Source organism: Tachypleus tridentatus, chromosome 2 (assembly GCF_004210375.1).
Source record: "Tachypleus tridentatus isolate NWPU-2018 chromosome 2, ASM421037v1, whole genome shotgun sequence".
Taxonomy (NCBI): domain Eukaryota; kingdom Metazoa; phylum Arthropoda; class Merostomata; order Xiphosura; family Limulidae; genus Tachypleus; species Tachypleus tridentatus.
In genome coordinates this window covers 66,405,799-66,425,017 of record NC_134826.1, presented here as the reverse complement: position 1 = coordinate 66,425,017, position 19,219 = coordinate 66,405,799, and the positions used below count along the sequence as shown (strand labels likewise).

The following is a 19,219-nucleotide window of genomic DNA, read 5'->3' as shown; positions in this document are numbered from 1 at the left end:
AAAATTCAGTAAATCTCAATTACTGTGGTATGACTAAATTAACATGTAAATTTACTTTAAATATCAGTGAATTTTATTAAAACATAACCAACACATAAAAAAAACACACACACAGAAGAACAAACTATGAAACATTCTGAGAAGACAGAAGGGAACAGAAGATCCTGCAGACATCTTATGTTGTGTGATGATGACATCTTCCATGTTACAGATTACAAATCCAATCAGACCAAATCAACAGAACAAAAACTAAAAAATAGTCTCACAAGCTTCTACAGTAAGTAGCCTGTAATGTTCAATAAAGCTTCAAACACAGTACTACAAACTTATTCCTACCAATGGGTACTTGTAATGTTCAATAAAGCTTCAAACACAGTACTACAAGCTTGTTCTTACCAATGGGTACTTGTAATGTTCAATAAAGCTTCAAACACAGTACTACAAACAAGTTCCTACGAGTAGGTACTTGGAATGTTTAATAAAACTTCAGTCACAGTACTACAAACTTGTTCCTACCAGTAGATAACTTGTAATGTTCTATAAAGATTATAAACACTGTATTACAGATTTGTTCCTACCTTACATTCATAACCATTAATCATTTCTGTTTTATTGCTTCTCCAGCCCCAAATGCCAGATTTACTCCTGCAAACAAATAAAATTCACAGAATAATTTAAAAGTTAATATTCATGTATGGAAACATATTTAATACTAGTAAATATTTCACTTAAAGCACACTGCCATCTTCTGTCAACCTTCACTTACAAATTGAATAGTAATAAAAGTGTTACTTAAAATGACAATTACACTTCTCACTAATAACCAAGTTCTGTATCTGTTAGAAACATTGTAATGATGAGAGCAGAGTCTTAAAAGCAAGCTGAAAAAAGGTATTTGTTAACAAAGGGGAGAATAAGCCTACCTTTCAAAGCTTATTTTGTCAATGTTAATATAAGTTGTAATGATAGGGGTGGTTAATCGAGTGGACACTGCCTCAGAAGACGAACGGAGAGTGCTTGAAAAGTCTGCTACATGTGGAGGTACCACCCCCAACTGTTCAACATATACCTGGCCCAACTCATGGTCAACTTCCATCATTACCGCACCATCATCTAGAGGCAGGAAAATCAAAACAGTAGATAAAAGAAAGAACATTAAGAGCATTTATAAATACTTGTGAGAAAACATGAATTTCAGCATCTTTTGCTTTTACTGCAAAAAAGAAATGCCAAGGTAAGGTCACCCATAATTCTAGAAAATGAGCAATGAGGTTGGCTATGCAATCTTTCACTATTAAGTAACCTAACACTATCAGACAAAGTTGTAGTGCACAAATAACTCAACCCCATCAATGGAAGATTAAAACTTTGGATGCTAAACTGTCACATCAGCTGTAGGTCTTCATAAACTGTTCTTTTGGTGAGTTGCATCTCTGAATTTTGTGTCAAAAAATTAAAATATTGTGCATTCAAGCAAACTGCCTTTATCATCACCATTTCAACCACTAAAACGAATTTAATGATGATAAAAAACTGATGCACAATTAATGGCTTTTCATCACATAAACTGAATAATAAGTACATAAAATGCTGTTTCATAATCAAATCACTATAAAGAGGACAATGATACACTGCATAAAATAAAACTACTAAAATTTATAAAACACAAATCTTGCAAGTTTTGGAAACTGCTGTTGATATTATCAAACTGGATCATACAAACATATAGGCCAGTGTTTGTACATTTTAGTGACTTCAATACATCCAGCATAACACTTTCTTTCATTTTCCTTCTTTCATTTTGATTTTTAATACCAAAGAAATAAAGTTTATTTAATACACTTCATTACAAATTTCGAATTTTACATTGAGGGAATGTTTTAATCACTGGTGCAATTATTTCCATTTACACAAGTTTTACTGTGATTGAAACATTGAACCCATTTTAAAAATAACTTATAATCAATAAGTGAACCAAAAATTAAAGTTTATTTACTTTAAGTCATTCTCACAGTTACAATCATTAAAAATTAAACTGACAATTAAAGGGCTCTACTCGTTAGTATTATTAATAACAACTTTCCGCACGCACACACATACACACACACAAAAAAAAAGAGTGGTACCCACTGTGGCCTTTAAATATATAGCTTCTGCTCCCTCTCTGCCAATTGGAATGGTCAAACCCCAACAAACTGGTGTCTATTCTAACATTGGACCCTACAGAGCAAATCATATCTTTAAAACACACTGGTAAGAACAAAGTATACTTTTAGGATGATGGCTGAAATTCTAAAAACAAAAACAAATTTATACTTGATTTCATAAATTGTGATTTTACCATAAATAACAGATAATACTATAGTACTACAAGAAAATGATGCTGAAATTTATAATATTCTTTTTTATTGTATTGTGCCTTGACTGTCATTATATATGTAATCAAAACACTTTGCTGTTACCATAATATACATAAATATAACCAATTACCAATCAGCAAATGTCACAAAAGAAATGCACTTAAATGCCTGGAGTCAAAAACTTTTATTTTTATATCTATTATTTTTCATTTTAATTCTTATTGCCATTTCTTTATTTTATTGTTGTTTTATGTGAAACTGGCAAATGGAGGTTAAGACTGATACACAGTGCATCCCCACCTCAATGTGGGTTCTACTTCTGCAGTCACCTCCAAAACCAAGGGTATATTTTATAATCCCATGTTGTAGCTTGTACCCTGGGATCTTTTCAGCTGGTGCAGTATTTTTTATTTAATTTATTTTTCCTTGTTTTTTGAGTTATAACAAACTAATATAGTCAGAGGTTTGGATTTACTGTTTTTAACACAGTCCTTCCTTGTATTCTTACTATTTAACTTCATTAAAATCTACTTATTTTCACTATATATATTTATACACTTTTTTTTAACAGATCACTGAGAATTTAATTTGGATATTTCAAAATTTTTGAATAAATATGTTTACAACTGTTGCCATAGTACACCTGTTGGGAATTAAACTCCACTTTGCACCTGCTGAATCTACAGCTAAAACACAATAATTTTTAATAATTCAACCAAACAAGCTTCACTCCATAAAATAGATATTTAATCTTAAAATAAACATAATAAATTTAAAATGTTTGTATTCTACACAGATAACATCACTTTGTGGATTTAATAAATACAGTAGAATATGTTTTCCTATAATTTAGTGATGACATGTCAACGAACAAACACTGCAACACTGCCCAAGTTTCCCGACTGGGAAGGGACAATTCATATTATAAGATATGCAAGTTTTAACTTCAGCCAAGATCTGTTTATAATTCTAAAGACCTGATTTTATTATTTAGGTAGGACAAGAAATTGGTAGCAACACATTTACAAAAAGATCATCCAGACACACAGCTCCAAAGTGTAATACAGTGATTACAGAACAACCTGTTGATATGTAATTAAGTACTGATGAGGAATACAGTTTTAGTAATTGTTACTGTAATCATAAATACAATCCAAGGAAAAAAATGTACTTCTTCTGTAACAATGAAGTTGATATCAAAGCCGTATTATTATGTAACCAATACACAGTTCATTTCTAGTACTGTAAAACAGATCTGGTTGTTGTTAAGCATAATGCTAACTACACAACGGGCTGTCTGTCCCATGCCTATCAAAACCTGATTTTTAACATTACAAGTCTTCTCTTCAGACCTACCTCTGTGCCAATGAATGGATGTAAAGATAGGAATTGAACATTTTTGGCCACAATATAAATGTTACTACAATCTGGAACAACTAATATTTGTATTAGATTTCTAGCATAGAATCTTGATCACAATAATTTTATTATAACCAAAGATCAGGAAAAACTGACGGTAGAGATTCAATGGAAAGATTTCAAACAATTCTTTTTATAGGTAGATTTTATGAACTTGCGAGTAAATGATATTTCAAACTCACCACTTTTATAAACTCTGTAGGTATCACTTGGACACATTCTGGAGACTAAAGGAACTGTAAAATAAATCAGTAACATTATAAGGCAACATATAATACCCACACTGTATCTACAAATTTTGTGATACAAGTTCCTTACATGAGAAACCCCATCTTAGCTCTCAACACAGGCTCAGTCAATTTGACCAACCATGTGAACTCTCTGTACTCATTTATAATCTCTATAGATTTAATACTTGTAACTCTCAGAAAGAGTAAAAATACTTTTTCCTCATTTCAAATTTCCTTTGTGTGATCTAGAAAAAATTAAATTACCTTTTTTTTTTCTACAATGACTTCAAATTGTAACATGAAACTACATTAATTTATTCTAAGTAGCTCTAAGCTCATAACAGTTTGTATGAGCAATAATGATTCTATAGCAAATAATTTACATTTAATTTCATACATTTTGAAATGGTGATAGATAAAACTGAGAAGAGTAACTGCACAAACAAAAGTGTTACTTGTGACACTATGAGACATTCAGGATTTTTAAAAACATCTCCTTATACAATTAATAACTTAAAACTTTTATATTATTAATATGTGGATTATTAGCTAAGTCTTTATGCCATATTAATTCGTATATCATAACCAAAAGTAGTTCAGTAAAATTTTGAATGTAAAACACTAAACTTTATGTCAGGCAAAAAAAAAAATAATGAATAGCGAGATTTACTGACTCAAAACAATATTAAATATGAACAAACCCGAACAAACAAGAAACATTTATATACACACAGAAATCACTCAAAGTGGAATTAATTCTATGTAGCATATCATAATATGCATAAAAAGGAAGTTATTATTCAATAGTATGGTTTACAACTACACATATTTCTACATAAGAATTATGTAGATTTGCCATTTCCTTATGCTATTTCAAAATTACATAAATTTCCATTTAAATTTAGATTTATTTCCAATTCAATATAAGCAATTACCAAACAACTGGCTACATTATTAAATAAATTACTTAATATTTTACTTGATAAAATAGAAAATGTAAGTATTAACAATAAAAGACATATGTTTTGGATAATAAAAAGTAACAAACCAATTTTAGAATGTCTAAGAAAGTGTGAGCATTTCATTTTACAACATTATATACCACAATACCATTAAAAAAGATTTAATCTTTGTTTTAAACTCATTAATAGAACAATATTGTTATCCCTTTATAAACTGGAAAAAAGAAAATATAGTTCCAAAAATATAAAGATATATTAAGTTTCTGTATTTATAATTATATATTTTTCAATAAACAGTTTTTTAAACAAGTGATAAGAGCTAACTGTTCAACTTGTATAGTGAATTTATACTATTATGAACATATACCTATTGAAAACTATACAAATCCAGATATTTTTAACTTACAGATATATTGATGATTTAATTAGCATAAATAATTCTGAAATATATAATGTTATTGACACCATTTATCCAGTAGAATTAGAAATTGAAAATACTTCAATTGCTAATACAGATACACATTTTTTAGATTTAGAAATTAAATTAATAAAAATAACATAAATTTTTGACAAAAGAAAAGATTGTGATATTCCAATTTATGGTTTACCCTTCTTACATAGTAATGTACCATATCCATCAGTTATAAACATTATAACTTCACAGTCATTCAGATACTGTAAAATTTGTGATAAATTACAATATGTTATTAATAATTTTGAAATACTGACACAAAAATTAATAGTTGATGGATTTAATAAACAAATTTTAGATAAAATTATTATTCTGTAATAAATACAAAAAAGTAAATTCAGAGAAATTTTACTAAAAATTATTAATAATTATATTTAGTTAAAAAATAAGGTTACCTAAGAATTTGGCACTACTTTATGTGGATGTACACCTTGAGCCACATATAAAAGCACGACAGTCACATTAAACTATCACTTTACTGATGTTGTGCTAATTAGTGCCTCTACCACACTAGGGCAGGAATGCTAACTTCAAGAGATAAATTTTATCTTACTCACCCCAAATGGTATTACCTTATTTTCCTTATTTTTCCATTTTATTTTTATTTTCATTTTATTACATATATTTATTTTTATGTTATCTTTTTCTTATTTTAACTTGGGAGAGGAGTCACCTTCCCACAACTGTCTGCATGCAGTGAAAGATGATTTAGATATAGAACACTGTGGGCTTGAGCACCCATGTCTCACTCTCCTAATTTATAATCTTCTTATGTGAGAATAGATAAATGGAGGTTAAGACTGATAGATGGCATATCCTTACTGCAATGTTACTCCTACTTCTGCAGTCACCTCAAAAACCTAGGATACCTTTTATAATCCCACATTGTTGCTTGTACCCTAGAATCTTATTAAAAAATATGCAGCATATTTTGTTTATGGCTCAAAAATGTACATATATAAATAAATTTCAAAAACAAAATGCAATATGAAAAATGTAAGACTTTATACATTACTCTTTCATTGAGTTTTTTATTTACAGACAAACATATTGATGAGATTGACCAATAACAAAAGTAATTTATCACTTCTAGATACTTACCCCAGCTGGTGAATTCCCATTTCATTTCTACATAAAAATCAGGAGTCTGCAATGCAAGATGCATTTTTGTTACTTCTAACATAGAGTATTTCTCAAACATGAACCAAAAATATACTTCACAACTACCACATTTCAATTCTACAACAAAATAAGAGCTTTTATAATGCATGTGGACATTTCATAACACAGAAATAATTCTGTCACTGTTTGTTTAAATAAAAATCTACAGGTACATTAGTTTTTTCTTTGCTTTAATCAGTTTAGTACTCATGCATGTTACATAATACACAATCCTGAGACAGTAAAAAAAAAATTTTTTTTAAGACAGTCACCAGTTACACCCTTGTGCAAATTAATTGAAACAAATGGTCATTTTACAATATTTTCAGCATATGGCTAGTGTAGGCTCGCTGGACCCGCTGATTTCCAGTCATTTTTTCACACAGACAGCCTCATTAGCTGTGTTTTACAGTATGGTCGATCTATTTTTGGGATATATGATGAAATTTTGAGGAATATTACGTCATTCAAAATTGCGTTAGAAGGGCAAGAAGATCAGTCAAAAAACAACTTCTTATCAACTCAATGAAGAAAAAACGGCATCAATGGAGTCTCAAATGCAAGAACTGGATGCAAGAACAATGGAGGAAAGTGTTATTCAGTGACAAGACTCATTTCTTCGTACAGGGTCAAAGAAGTCTGCATGTTCGCAGATCTCTAGATGAGAAACTTTGAGAATCTAACATCAATCAGTTCATAAAGCATCCCTTAAAGAAGATGTTTTGGGGCTTTTTCAGCTACTATGGCATTGAAGGCTTACATATCATAGAAAGTATGATGCAAGGACCACAGTACATCGAAGTTTTGCAGAGTCGTTCCAGAAGTGAAAAAGATTTCCAGATGGATCTGGCATTTTTCAGCAAGATCTAACTCCATGCCACACATCGAAACTTGTGAAGAATTTTATGACTACAATGCAAATAAAGGTGCTGGACTGGCCTGGAAACTCTCCGGACTTAAATCCCATTGAAAATCTTTGGGCAATTTGTAAAGAAAGACTTTGTGAAAAAGACTGTACTATGAAAGATAAGCTAATTGAGGTGTTGTACCGCGATTCAAAAATTAGTAAAGATTGCAGTCAACTCGTGGACTTGATGTCAAAGCAGATTAATGATCTTCTAAAAAATAAAGGCAGTCATATCACATATTAATTTGTGAGTAATTTTTAGATTCTCAGAAATAAAACACAAAACATTGAAAAATTGTAATTTTCCGTCTTGTTTCAATTAATTTGCACAAGGGTGTATAAATAGCCTTTTCCCTGACAACCTTACCATCAATAGTTTGAAGTCTAACACTATTTTATGTAAAACAAAATTTTTAGACCAAGGGAGCTTGTGGCCCTGTTAACCATTTTAGGACTGGGGTTTGATTTCAGAACTATCAGATTGCATATTAAGCACCTAAACCAGCATGCCATGTCAATAATGTTTTACCATAATTTATCAAATTATTTTTCCAATCAAAATGAACTACTTGCAAAGAAAACTAAACATTTCAACAGCATTGTATCCTCTTTTGAATGCAATGATAGTAAACAGTAAAAATGAAAAATTAAAGGTTTATTGATATCCACCTACATATTTGCATATCAGACTAGGGTTATTCTGTATTTAGTACAGAATGATGAAGAGAAACCAATAAGAACCCTTCAAACTTAGTATATTTATGTATATACACACACACTAGTTATGTTGTTAAGTCTGGAAATGATGTACAATATATTGGAAAGTGTAAAATATTCTACAAGTGCTTCTTATAACTTTCTACAGACCATATGCATTTCATGAATAACCAACAGGAAAGATGATCTAACAGAAGAATTGAAGTAAATTGAATAATCTGCATAACAACAGATGCTACAGGCTGTGCATGCACGTCATCCATCCAACAACAGACGCTATTGGCTGCGTACACATGCCATCCACTCGAAAATAGATGCTACATCCACTACACAAGTCATCCAAATAGATGCTACAGATTGTATACACAAGTCATCCACCTAACAATAAGATGCTATATACTGTATGCATGTGATCTACCTAACAATAAAATATTATAGAATGTATATATGTGATCTACCTAACAATAAGATACTATAGAATGTATGCATGTGATCTACCTAACAATAGATACTACAGAATGTATGCATGTGATCTACCTAACAATAGATACTACAGAATGTATGCATGTGATCTACCTAACAATAGATACTATAGACTGTATATATATGTTCATGAAACAGATGGTTATAAACATTACTCACATCCTGTATTTGTTTAAGAAGTTGTGGTATTCCTCCTACTTTGCTGTTATATCGTTGGAAGTCCCGATGGTCTAGGATCTCCTGGACCAGCTCTGGGTATCCTGTACTCACTGCTTCGTGTATCACTAAAGAACATTACTATAACAATTAGGTGGTATATAATGTATATTTCATGCTTGGATTTAATTAACTCCATATGCATAACTACATAACACATTGTATAAAACTAAGGACAGAATACACAAACTTAGAAGGTACACAGAATTACAAGTATCTTAAAGCAGCACCTGTAGAGAAAACACAGACATAACATTAGGTAAGTGTATGCCTTTACCATTTGTGAAGAAAAATGCTTTATACATCTTTGCAAGTGCTTATAACAGAATGATAATGACTTACACAGAAGTATACTTTCAAACCCAACTGATTTCAGCCTGAGGTTGAAGTGCAGAGCAAACAACATGGAGAAACAAGTCTAATACACTGTAGTCCAGTTAGAAGGACTATATTATAGTAAGTCAGTAATCATGTAGATAGCTTTCATTAGAGACAAGCTGTCTGGTATTTTACAACTTAGGCCCTCTTTCAAAGAAGAAAGTAGATATTACCTTACTTTAATGTATGACAGTTGGCTAGTGTTTTATGTATATTGATGGCTTTCAAGAAATCATAAACAAGGTATGTTCAGTTACTTTCATTAAAAAATAATTTAGGGTGAAAATGAAACTCATAACATAAACTGGTTTTATAGGTTAATATGTAGTTGGCATTTCTTTGAATTTCTGTACTGTTTCACACTGACATGGAAACAGTTATTCATTAACTGCCATCCTTCAAGTACTTCTAAAAGTTCATCTTCCTTGTTTGGCTTGCAATATTTCATTAATCGGTTTAACTCAGCCCATACATTTTCAGTTTAATTGGTGTCAGATGATTGACCTGGTCATTCCATAAAACTGTTTCTTTTATTTCTAAAATATATTTTAACAACTTCACAACAGCAAAGAAATTCAATTGATCGTTTTATAGGCCATTTGGAATATGAAGATCTGAGAACTACAACAGGTGCACGACACTTTTTCTAAGAATATGTAACTAAAATCATGAAAAGTTAAGGTAATTACAAAAGCCAGTGTTAAAATTAGGACTTGAGGTCATATTTCAACAGATCTCATCAAGTGGGTTCTAAAAAAACAGTTTTAAATATTTTTCTGTTAAGTAATAAAAGATATAACAAATTAACATTTTCAAGAGGAGACACTTTTCTGTCCATCCCCTGTATGAATTCAAATAGATATTACCTTTTTTTCTTAACTTTTGATCAAAATGTCCACAGTTACACCCTACATTTCTATTAACTTTACTACTTATAACAAAGCACTGCCTCAACAGTTTAAGTGACTTATCAACGACTATACTTTTCTTTAGTTACACTGTTGAGTGGGATCCCATCTATACTAAATAATTGATCTAAGTTATGTTAATGGAAATGTATTACCTTACACTCATTACAATTACAGGTCATTTGCTACATTTTTGCCCAATTTAACAATCTATCCAAGTTATTCTTTATTATGCATACTCAATGCACTCGTAAACATCCTAGAATTATATATGCAAAAACGGCTCGTTTGGGTTGAGAAAATATTTTACGTAGAAAAGCAAACAACATTTTGACCTTCTTCAGTCATCATCAGGTTTGTTATGATTAGTCAGAAGTTCCCGATTCTTTTGCTTAATGTATGATCAGCATTTTCTTTTTTTTAGTTACTTTTTATCTGTCTTCATATTTTATGCACATTGTTGTATTTTTTAAAAGTTGTTAATACATGATTTATGTTTCTATGTAGGGGTTTTCAGTTTGTACGTGAACCTGACGATGACAGAAGAATGTCAAAACGTTGTTCGCTCTTCTACGTAAAATATTTTTTCAACTCAACGAGCAGTTTTTGCATATATATTTCTCTACAAGTGGGTTTTCTTGACATCACTGATCATCCTAGAATTAATATAATCAGCAAACTTTAGCTTTCTAATTATGTCCATTTTAGTATCATTAACGTATACAAGAAAAAGCAAAGGCCCAAGTACTGTCCCCTAAGACATTCCATTAGTAGCATGGTCCTATCTGACTGGACCTTATCAATATATAATAATATCAAACTTTTGTATTCTTTCATCTAAATCACACTACAATCAAAATGACCAATTTCTCCCAACCCCTATCAACATGGTTTTCTTAACTTCTCCTTTATGTAGCACCTCTTCACAATATTTTTAAAAATCTAACTACATCAAGTATATGTCTCTTTCATCATCTAGGTAACAAAAACAGAAAAAGTAATTTTCCACTCAGTGAATCCACATTGGCTTTGTTTTATAATACTTCACTAACTGATTTTGGAAAGTTTCTTTTATCACATCTTATAATATTTTACCACTGCATAAGTAAGACCTGACATGAATATAACTTTCAAAGCAACTGTTATTACCCCACTTAAAAATAGGAGAAACAAGAACAACTCTAAAACCACCAGATGCCTGCCAATTGTTTATTATTATCCCAAAAATAAAAGAAGGCTTACATATCTGATTCTTGATAATTTTTAAAACACTGAATAAAACATTGTCTGGTAGTTGCAAGTTACCAATTACTAATCCCTCAGTCTTTCTACTTACCACCAAGAGATTGATTCCGACATGATTCAAATCAATTCCAATATTTCCCAAAGAGTGTTTAGGGTTAGGAAAATTACTAACATTGTACATTAATAAATATTTACCTGTGAAACCATCTTTATCCTCCACACTTAGGTCAGCATTGTGTCTCAACAGAACTCTTGTAGATTCCAGATGCCCCAGAGTAACAGCTAGCATAAGGGGTGTCCGACCTCTCGGATCTCTCTTTCCTATATCAAACTGTAAATAATATCAACAATGTTTAATTAGTTTAAGAATGATTATGTATTTCTGAATTTACTGGAATGGATCCTGGAGAAAAACCAACAAAGAGTTGAGGAAGGACACTGAGTTGTTGGAAAGAGGAAAGCCACAATATTTAGAATGGAAAAGTTGTCAGACACGAATGGATTACAATGAAAACAGAAGAGTAAGATGGGATCTGACTGAGATGTTTAAGACTTTTAAGGAAACTAGCAGCACTGACGCATCTTTTTATTTCTTGTTTTCATATTTACTGGTGAAAATGAAAGAACTATAGAACAGAAATATAAATTAAGTAGTGTAGAAGCCATTTTCAAATAAGACAGTTTTATTTTTCTAACATTAACAGAGTAGTTGACTTTCAGAAAGGGTTGCATTCATGTATGGTGGATCCAGTACATTTAAGGGAAGGCTTGATAAATAACTGAATGATAAAAGATCACAGTGTGGTTTCTATCAGTTTACTTTAACAGATAGACAACCTAAAGTCGTTAAGTTCCATGTGTTATATACCACAACACACTGAATATTAAAAATCTGTGTCCACTACAGGAAATTGAGCCCCAGATGTATGGACAACCTAGAGTCCTTAAATTCTGTGTATTACACACCACAGCACACTGAAGATTTGATTGTGTCCACCACAAGGAATTGACCCCCATATTTATGGACAGCCTAGAGTTCTTAAATTCTGAGTTATATATATATTTTAGCTTTATACATCTATATACTTTGTGTGAACCCACTAGTGGACAAATTAAAGATAAATTAACTATGAAAAAAAAATAATAATAATACTGAAAATACCTTGGAAAGGGATTCAACTAGTTTCTCCCAAGTGATTAAAAATGATCAAGCACCACTATCACCAACAAACAAATTTTAAGAAAGGTAATACAAGAGGTTATTTTGTTTTAACTTAAAATATCACAATTATACAAGATATTACTGAGATAAAATTAAAAGCCTCAAATTTCTTTGTGCTGTATTATAAAAACAATAGGGTGAGAGGATTTAGAATTTGAAAGGCAGGTTAAGCTCCAGTTATTTTTCTAGCAAGGTGTCTGACCCATGGAAATAGTTACCTTGTTTGCCATCAGTTGTTTTTTTTAGAACACTTTTCAGGTGTAAGAAGGATTTTGATGAAATAAAAAAGGGTTTGAGTCTTTCTTTTTGGGAATGGTTGGTGTACAGGGACAGCCTCCTTGTTCAACTAAACAGTCTTGTGTCTGTGACTTATGTTGTAATGCCCTCATCCTCAGAATTTTCAAGTTTTAAGTTAAGAAATATTTAACCTTTTGCCTTCATTTCTTTTGCTCAAAAAATAATACCTTTAACATCTAGCAAAATGTTTTAAACATACAGCTGTCTTTGTAGTGTCACTGTTAGCTTTCATCTTCATATTACAGCTTAATATTTTTTATATTTTACATTTATTATTCTCAACATAACTAGTAAACTTTATTTATCTAAAACCTGTATTCAGAGCTTATATTATTTCTTTTCCTTTATGTTAGAAATTGCCTCAGTAGATCTTCATCGCACTATCAATGAAACACGATTCAGAAACTCTAATGAAGTCCTGTTTTTCCTTCTAATTCTACACGATAATCAAAATAGCGGTAAACCTACTTTAGCCTAAAAATAAACTTGGTATTAAGATTACAGTTAAAACTTAAACTTTCAAAACATTACAGAAGTTTAATTACTCGTGAAACAAAAAGCGAAGTCCAACTCAAATTCAATCAATCAAAGATCAGATGTTAATCTTTCTTACTCCTGCTCACTATTACTAGTAGGAGTTCCAGATCATAACACGAAGAATAGAACTACAGTACAGTACTTATTTATTTTTACAGATGTGATTCGATTATAAAATACATTAAAAATAAAAGCCCAGTAAAGCCTACCTCGTTCTTTGTCAATTCTTCATCCAGCTCTTTAAAGTTATTATGCCAAACATGCCAATGAATTAAATGGTCTAATTTTAGTCGTTCTCGCGACTTATGACTAAGATGAGCCATTTAATTATATTTACGGGTCAGTTTTCGTGAATTCATTAAATTCCTGTAATAACTTGCAGTTACTCTTCAAATCTAATTAGTGTAACCACTAGATGGCGACACCTAGTTTATCTCAAACAACTAAATAAATCAAACGATAAATAAAATAACGATACTCTTCTGAGTCAGGTCGTGAAAATGTTTGTGAATATTTACTAGTATTTTGAAATTCTCGGATTAAAAAAATATATATGTGTTCATAATTGCATGTTCATAACAGTATAGTTATTTTTATCAATTATTCGTAATTACTAAAACTACAAGCTAACATTATTATTTACGCCTTATTTTTGGGATGAGGCTTAAACAGTAGTTTCTAATCAAGGTTTTTTGCAGGAAAGTTTAAACTTTCAAATTTTTGTTTAACAGTCCAAATACTTGAGAACTTTTCTTCTTTGAAACTAATCTCCAAGGGTTAGTTTGAGTGTGTGTGTGTTTTCTTATAGCAAAGCCACATCGGACTATCTGCTGAGCCTACAGAGGGGAATCGAACCCCCTGATTTTAGCGTTGTAAATCCGTATACTTACCGCTGTGCCGCCGAGGGGCACTAAGTTTGAGACATTAAAAAAAAATATTCAAACTAGAGGTGAGCACAATACAGATAGCGCACATTATATTTTTAGGAGTATGAACAATAATAGTTAGCTTTCTATTTTCATAAATAAATTCACTAAAATTTAAAAAAACATTCGAGCACTCACGATAAAATCTTTATTACAACTTAGGTGGGATAACTAAAATGTAAGAGAGCAAATGGTAAAATAGACATCGACATTTTGACATTTTCACCTTGCGCAGAAATTCAAGGTCCTGAAATGTGTCTTTTGTTAGTGAAAAGAAGATCCACGAACGTATTTTCGGCTTATATGTACTAATTCTATTTTTACAGTTCCTAAGTATAAACTTTCCGTTAACCTTTTGTTAATGAATCTTACTATGCATTATAAAAGTTTGTTATTTATTTAACCTTCACTGAGTTATTCTATCAATACAAGTAGTAGTTGTAAAAATCTCCTTTGTCCTTATTTAAATTTAAAATATTGAATGTTATTTATGAATTGAGTCTCTGAGAAATATGTATTTGTTCTGCTGCACAATAAGTTTACTGCGCTGTACTAACTACAAGGATGGATCTTCAAATTCTAGATATACTGCTTCGATGGCAGATATACAATAAAATATTGCATTTGTCAAAATTTCTTAGAATGCTAATTCACTATTTATTAGTTAATATCTCTATGATTAAACTGAGTATCTCTTTCTTGATACTGTACAAGTTCATTCATTCGTGTTGATTGTATAATTTTAACGCAAAATTTCACAATTACTCGAATCTCAAATTTTGGCATTGTGATCAACGGAAACAATCCATTTATGAATCTTCTTCAGTCTATTATCTGGCTTATTTATAAATAAAATGTAGCCAGATATACTTGTATATGTCAGGGTCGGATTAATGGTAACTGATGTCCTAAAAACAGTCCAACACTGGTGCTCCCCTCGAACCTTCCATTAACTGACAAGACATTAAGGCTCAATACGTGCTGAAAGTGAAATAAAAGTTTGAAAATTTATGATCCTTCTCCAGTTTTCTTTCAGGTCAGACACCAGGCCAGACCCCACAAATATATTTTAAATGAAACTTTTTATTTTATTTATTTAACAGATTGGGCATGGATCAAAATCAAGCAATGACTAAGGCCTTTTATTAAGAAATGATGAGGGAAATCACGTATTTGATTAATGATAATTAAAAAAATATATTTTACTGTATATTTCTTTTACTCTGGGTTAAAAATTTTCATTTTGATGTTAAGAAATTTACACTTTGATGTTAAAAATTCACACTTTGATGTTAACAAAAATGAAACATTTACTCAAAACCTTTTATTCAAAAAATTCTCGGTGGGCTCAGCAGGTAGATCGATGTTGCTTTGCTAAACGAAAACACACACACAAACACACACAAAAATTCTCACTTTGATGTTAACAATTTATCACTTTGAACTTAAAACCCTGTAAGCAAATTATTCACTTATACCTTAATACTAATTTAAATTTTAAAATGTTTTCTTCTAAATTTTTTAAATGCAAAGTCTTTGGTCAAGTCCTCAAAACTAATTTGGCGTAGCAAATCTGCTTTTATACATAGCAGAGACAAGGCATCCAGCCTGTCTTGTCGCATAGTTGTTCTGTCGGGATTTTTAATATGCTTGAGTTGAGAAAATGAACGCTCAGCTGTGCAATCTGTGACCATTAATGTTAAAAATATACGCAACGCAATGTCTACGTTTGGAAACGCACACTTAATTTTATCTTCTGAAATTATTTTATAAAGTTCAGCATGACTGACACTGGTTTTTACAGTTTTTGTTACACTGAACTTTTGGTGCACATATGAGTGAAACTGCTGAAGCTCGGTAGAAAGATTAGTGTCCAAGTCCTCTGGGTAAGCATCAATTAGCTTTTGGGAACACTGAGAGTACCTTTCAGTTTCAGCAGATAAAGTGACATCATTTGGCTCATCACTTAGGAAAGAAAATATGTTTGCTATTTCTTTGTACACCTCTCCTCTTCTTCTCATCTGGGTTTCTAGTTTGTCAACAACTGTGTAGAAGGTGATAATACGAAATTTATCTCTGCCATTCAGATCAACTTCTTGTGCATCTCCGTCATTGAGTACCTTCTTTCTTACACGTTTGTGAGTTTGAGCTGCATTGTAATCAACATTTGGTAGTATTTCTTTTGCAACTGCTTCAAATCTTCCAAAGTCATCCCTAAAAGTGCGTAACTGGCCAGCTAATGACCCGTACGGATCTGCACGTGTTTTTAAGTTCACATCCTCATTTTGCAGAACTTGACTTCCTTTATGAAACTTTTGAAAATTTTCATCCCAAATAATCAACATAAAAACAAATTCTGGCTCTTGCATCTTGTTTGCAATATTTTCTGCTTCTCCTTTAGTATCTCCCTTTTGTGACTGGTCTTCAACTAGACATTCTAAAGCTTCCACAATCTTAAAGAAAGATTACAAAATTACTGTTGTTGCCACAACATGTGCCTCCCATCTGGTATCAGAGAGGGATTTTAACACACTTTCTTCTCCAAGACAAGCTTTAAGAATTTTCCACCGACTGGTTGAGGCTGGAAAAAACGTATACAGGAAATGCATTGTAGAGAAAAAAAATAACTGCCAATTAACAGCACTTCGGCCTACCAAATTTAGTGAATGGGCTGCACAGGGTACGTATATGGTAAACGTTTTTCTTCTAAAATCTTTTGCTGCATCCCCTTATACATGTTAGCAGCATTGTCGTAAGACTGAACGCTACATTTTGAAAAATTAAGTTTGCAAACTTCACGTAAGTATTGCAATACCTGGTTTGCAATTTCCTCACCGGTATAGCTTTTCGGTTAAAGAAAGGTTAAAAAGCGTTCAAAAGACTGCCCATCTTCTAAGTATCGAAGTTCAACACTTAACTGATCTATATGTGACAGATCTGGCGTCGAGTCAACTGACAAGCTGAAATAACCAGAATAATTTACTTCATCAACAATGAACACGTGGACCTTCTGAGCCATTGATTCAATGAGTTCTTCACAGGCGGTTTTGGACAAGTAAGAAGGATTTCCTTTTCTAGAATTTCCATATTTCAAAATGTGCCCTGCTAAAAATGGATCAAACTGACTTAAGAGCTCAAGCAACCCTTAAAAATTCCCATTCTGCAGTGAGCCAAATTTATCATTTGTTCCTCGAAAAGCCAGGCTACGTTCAGCTAACGTACGAACAACAGCTATTACACGCTCCAAGACATGTTCCCAGTAATTACACTCTTCTTTGATTTGTTTTTCCAACTCTTGTCGCAAGCCTAAACCTTGTCTGCGAGTTAGATATGTTAGCATACAGTCTCGGTGAGTAGCGCTTCTTTCATGATGATTAATTACAATAGTATTTCGCCAGTCACTGAACTCTTCTCTTTCAACAAAACGCGAAGAAAATTTAGAAACAAAAAGTTCACAAACAAAGCAGTAAACCCCGTTGATAGTGAATACAATAACCACTTTCTCTTGTTTTGCTCACCATTGGCTTTTATCCCAAAGAAAAGTTTTTCGAACAGTATCTCGTTGGTTTGCCACTACTGAAAGTCTGGCAAGATTTGCCAAATGGCCCATTGTGGTGTTGACAGTCAGTGGATCTACAAGTAATCTAATAAGCCACATCATCAGCAGAGAAATTGAGCCACAACGCTGGATCTTTTGATTTAGTTTCTTCATCTTTTGTAGACTAAAGCATTTACCATAGTCCAGTAGAGTTTCATTTTCAGCAATTATTTCAGCTTCGGACTGCTTGTAGAGAAACTTTCATCAACATTAACACTAGAGATATCAAAAGCATTTACAGGCAAAGTGAGATCAATTGTAAGAGTTGTGCCAGTTGAGCCAGCCTGTGACACCTCAACGTAATCATGATGTTCCGACCTTTTTTTTTAATTTCGCGCAAAGCTACACGAGAGCTATCCGCACTAGCCGTCCCTAATTTAGCAGTGTAAGGCTAGAGGGAAGGCAGCTAGTCATCACCACCTACCACCAACTTTTGGGCTATTCTTTTACCAACGAAAAGTGGGATTGACCGTCACATTATAACGCCGCCACCGCTAAAAGGGCAAGCATGTTTGATAAACAGGGAATCGAACCCGCAACCCTCAGGTTACAAGTCGAACGCTTTAACACACCTGGCCATGCCGGGCCATCAAAGTAAACAAAGTGGTTCAACTACAAACTTGTCAGAGTCAGATGCAATACAAGTGACTTCTGATGGCAGAGACTGGTTTTGATTTGGAAGATCAAGTTGTGTAAGTTGAGTGAAAAAATTAGTCAGCTTTCCAGTCTTGGCCACAAAATCCAAAGCCCTTTGTTGGTTTTTTTGCCAATTTTCTCTGTTGTGCACCATTGAATTGAACATGTTTCATCTTACAGACTGAAAATAAAATTAAAAAACACAAAAGAATATGGATCATGTATAGTTATAATGATTAGAAAAACACCGAAATTTATAAAGAAAAACGTTGGTAAGACAATCAAACATACTAAACTCCAGGTCTACATTTAGACAAAGTGTCAGAAAGTTAACTTAGGGCCTAGGTTCATCAACACATAAACATCAATTCATAAATACCTTTATTAATTTGCTGCATTCTGATTGGTTGAAAACCATTCGAAACTGGCTTAAATCCATTTTAGGAAAATTAGTTTTCAGTCATTGCAAAAAATTAATTAAAGTTGTTGCTATGGTAGCTGTATGCAAGAAGTAATGTCAGTGATAATATGCAAATCCATTGTGA

At 32.0% G+C, this 19,219-nt stretch overlaps 1 protein-coding gene across 1 annotated transcript in view; it reads right to left on the bottom strand.

The window, feature by feature from the left end:
• The window catches only part of LOC143244066 (ankyrin repeat domain-containing protein 13D-like), a 32,150-nt gene extending 18,213 nt beyond the window's left edge, over nt 1-13,937 (bottom strand). Inside the window, exons 1-8 of the mRNA XM_076488091.1 lie at nt 13,724-13,937; nt 11,654-11,789; nt 8,871-8,995; nt 6,545-6,590; nt 3,962-4,015; nt 2,131-2,220; nt 924-1,113; nt 579-645 (exon numbers count right to left, since the gene is read on the bottom strand). Coding sequence (XP_076344206.1) covers nt 579-645; nt 924-1,113; nt 2,131-2,220; nt 3,962-4,015; nt 6,545-6,590; nt 8,871-8,995; nt 11,654-11,789; nt 13,724-13,837 — 822 coding nt within the window. The 5' untranslated portion in view covers nt 13,838-13,937. The remainder of the gene's footprint in view (nt 1-578; nt 646-923; nt 1,114-2,130; nt 2,221-3,961; nt 4,016-6,544; nt 6,591-8,870; nt 8,996-11,653; nt 11,790-13,723) is intronic.
• Nucleotides 13,938-19,219: the final 5,282 nt, after the last annotated feature.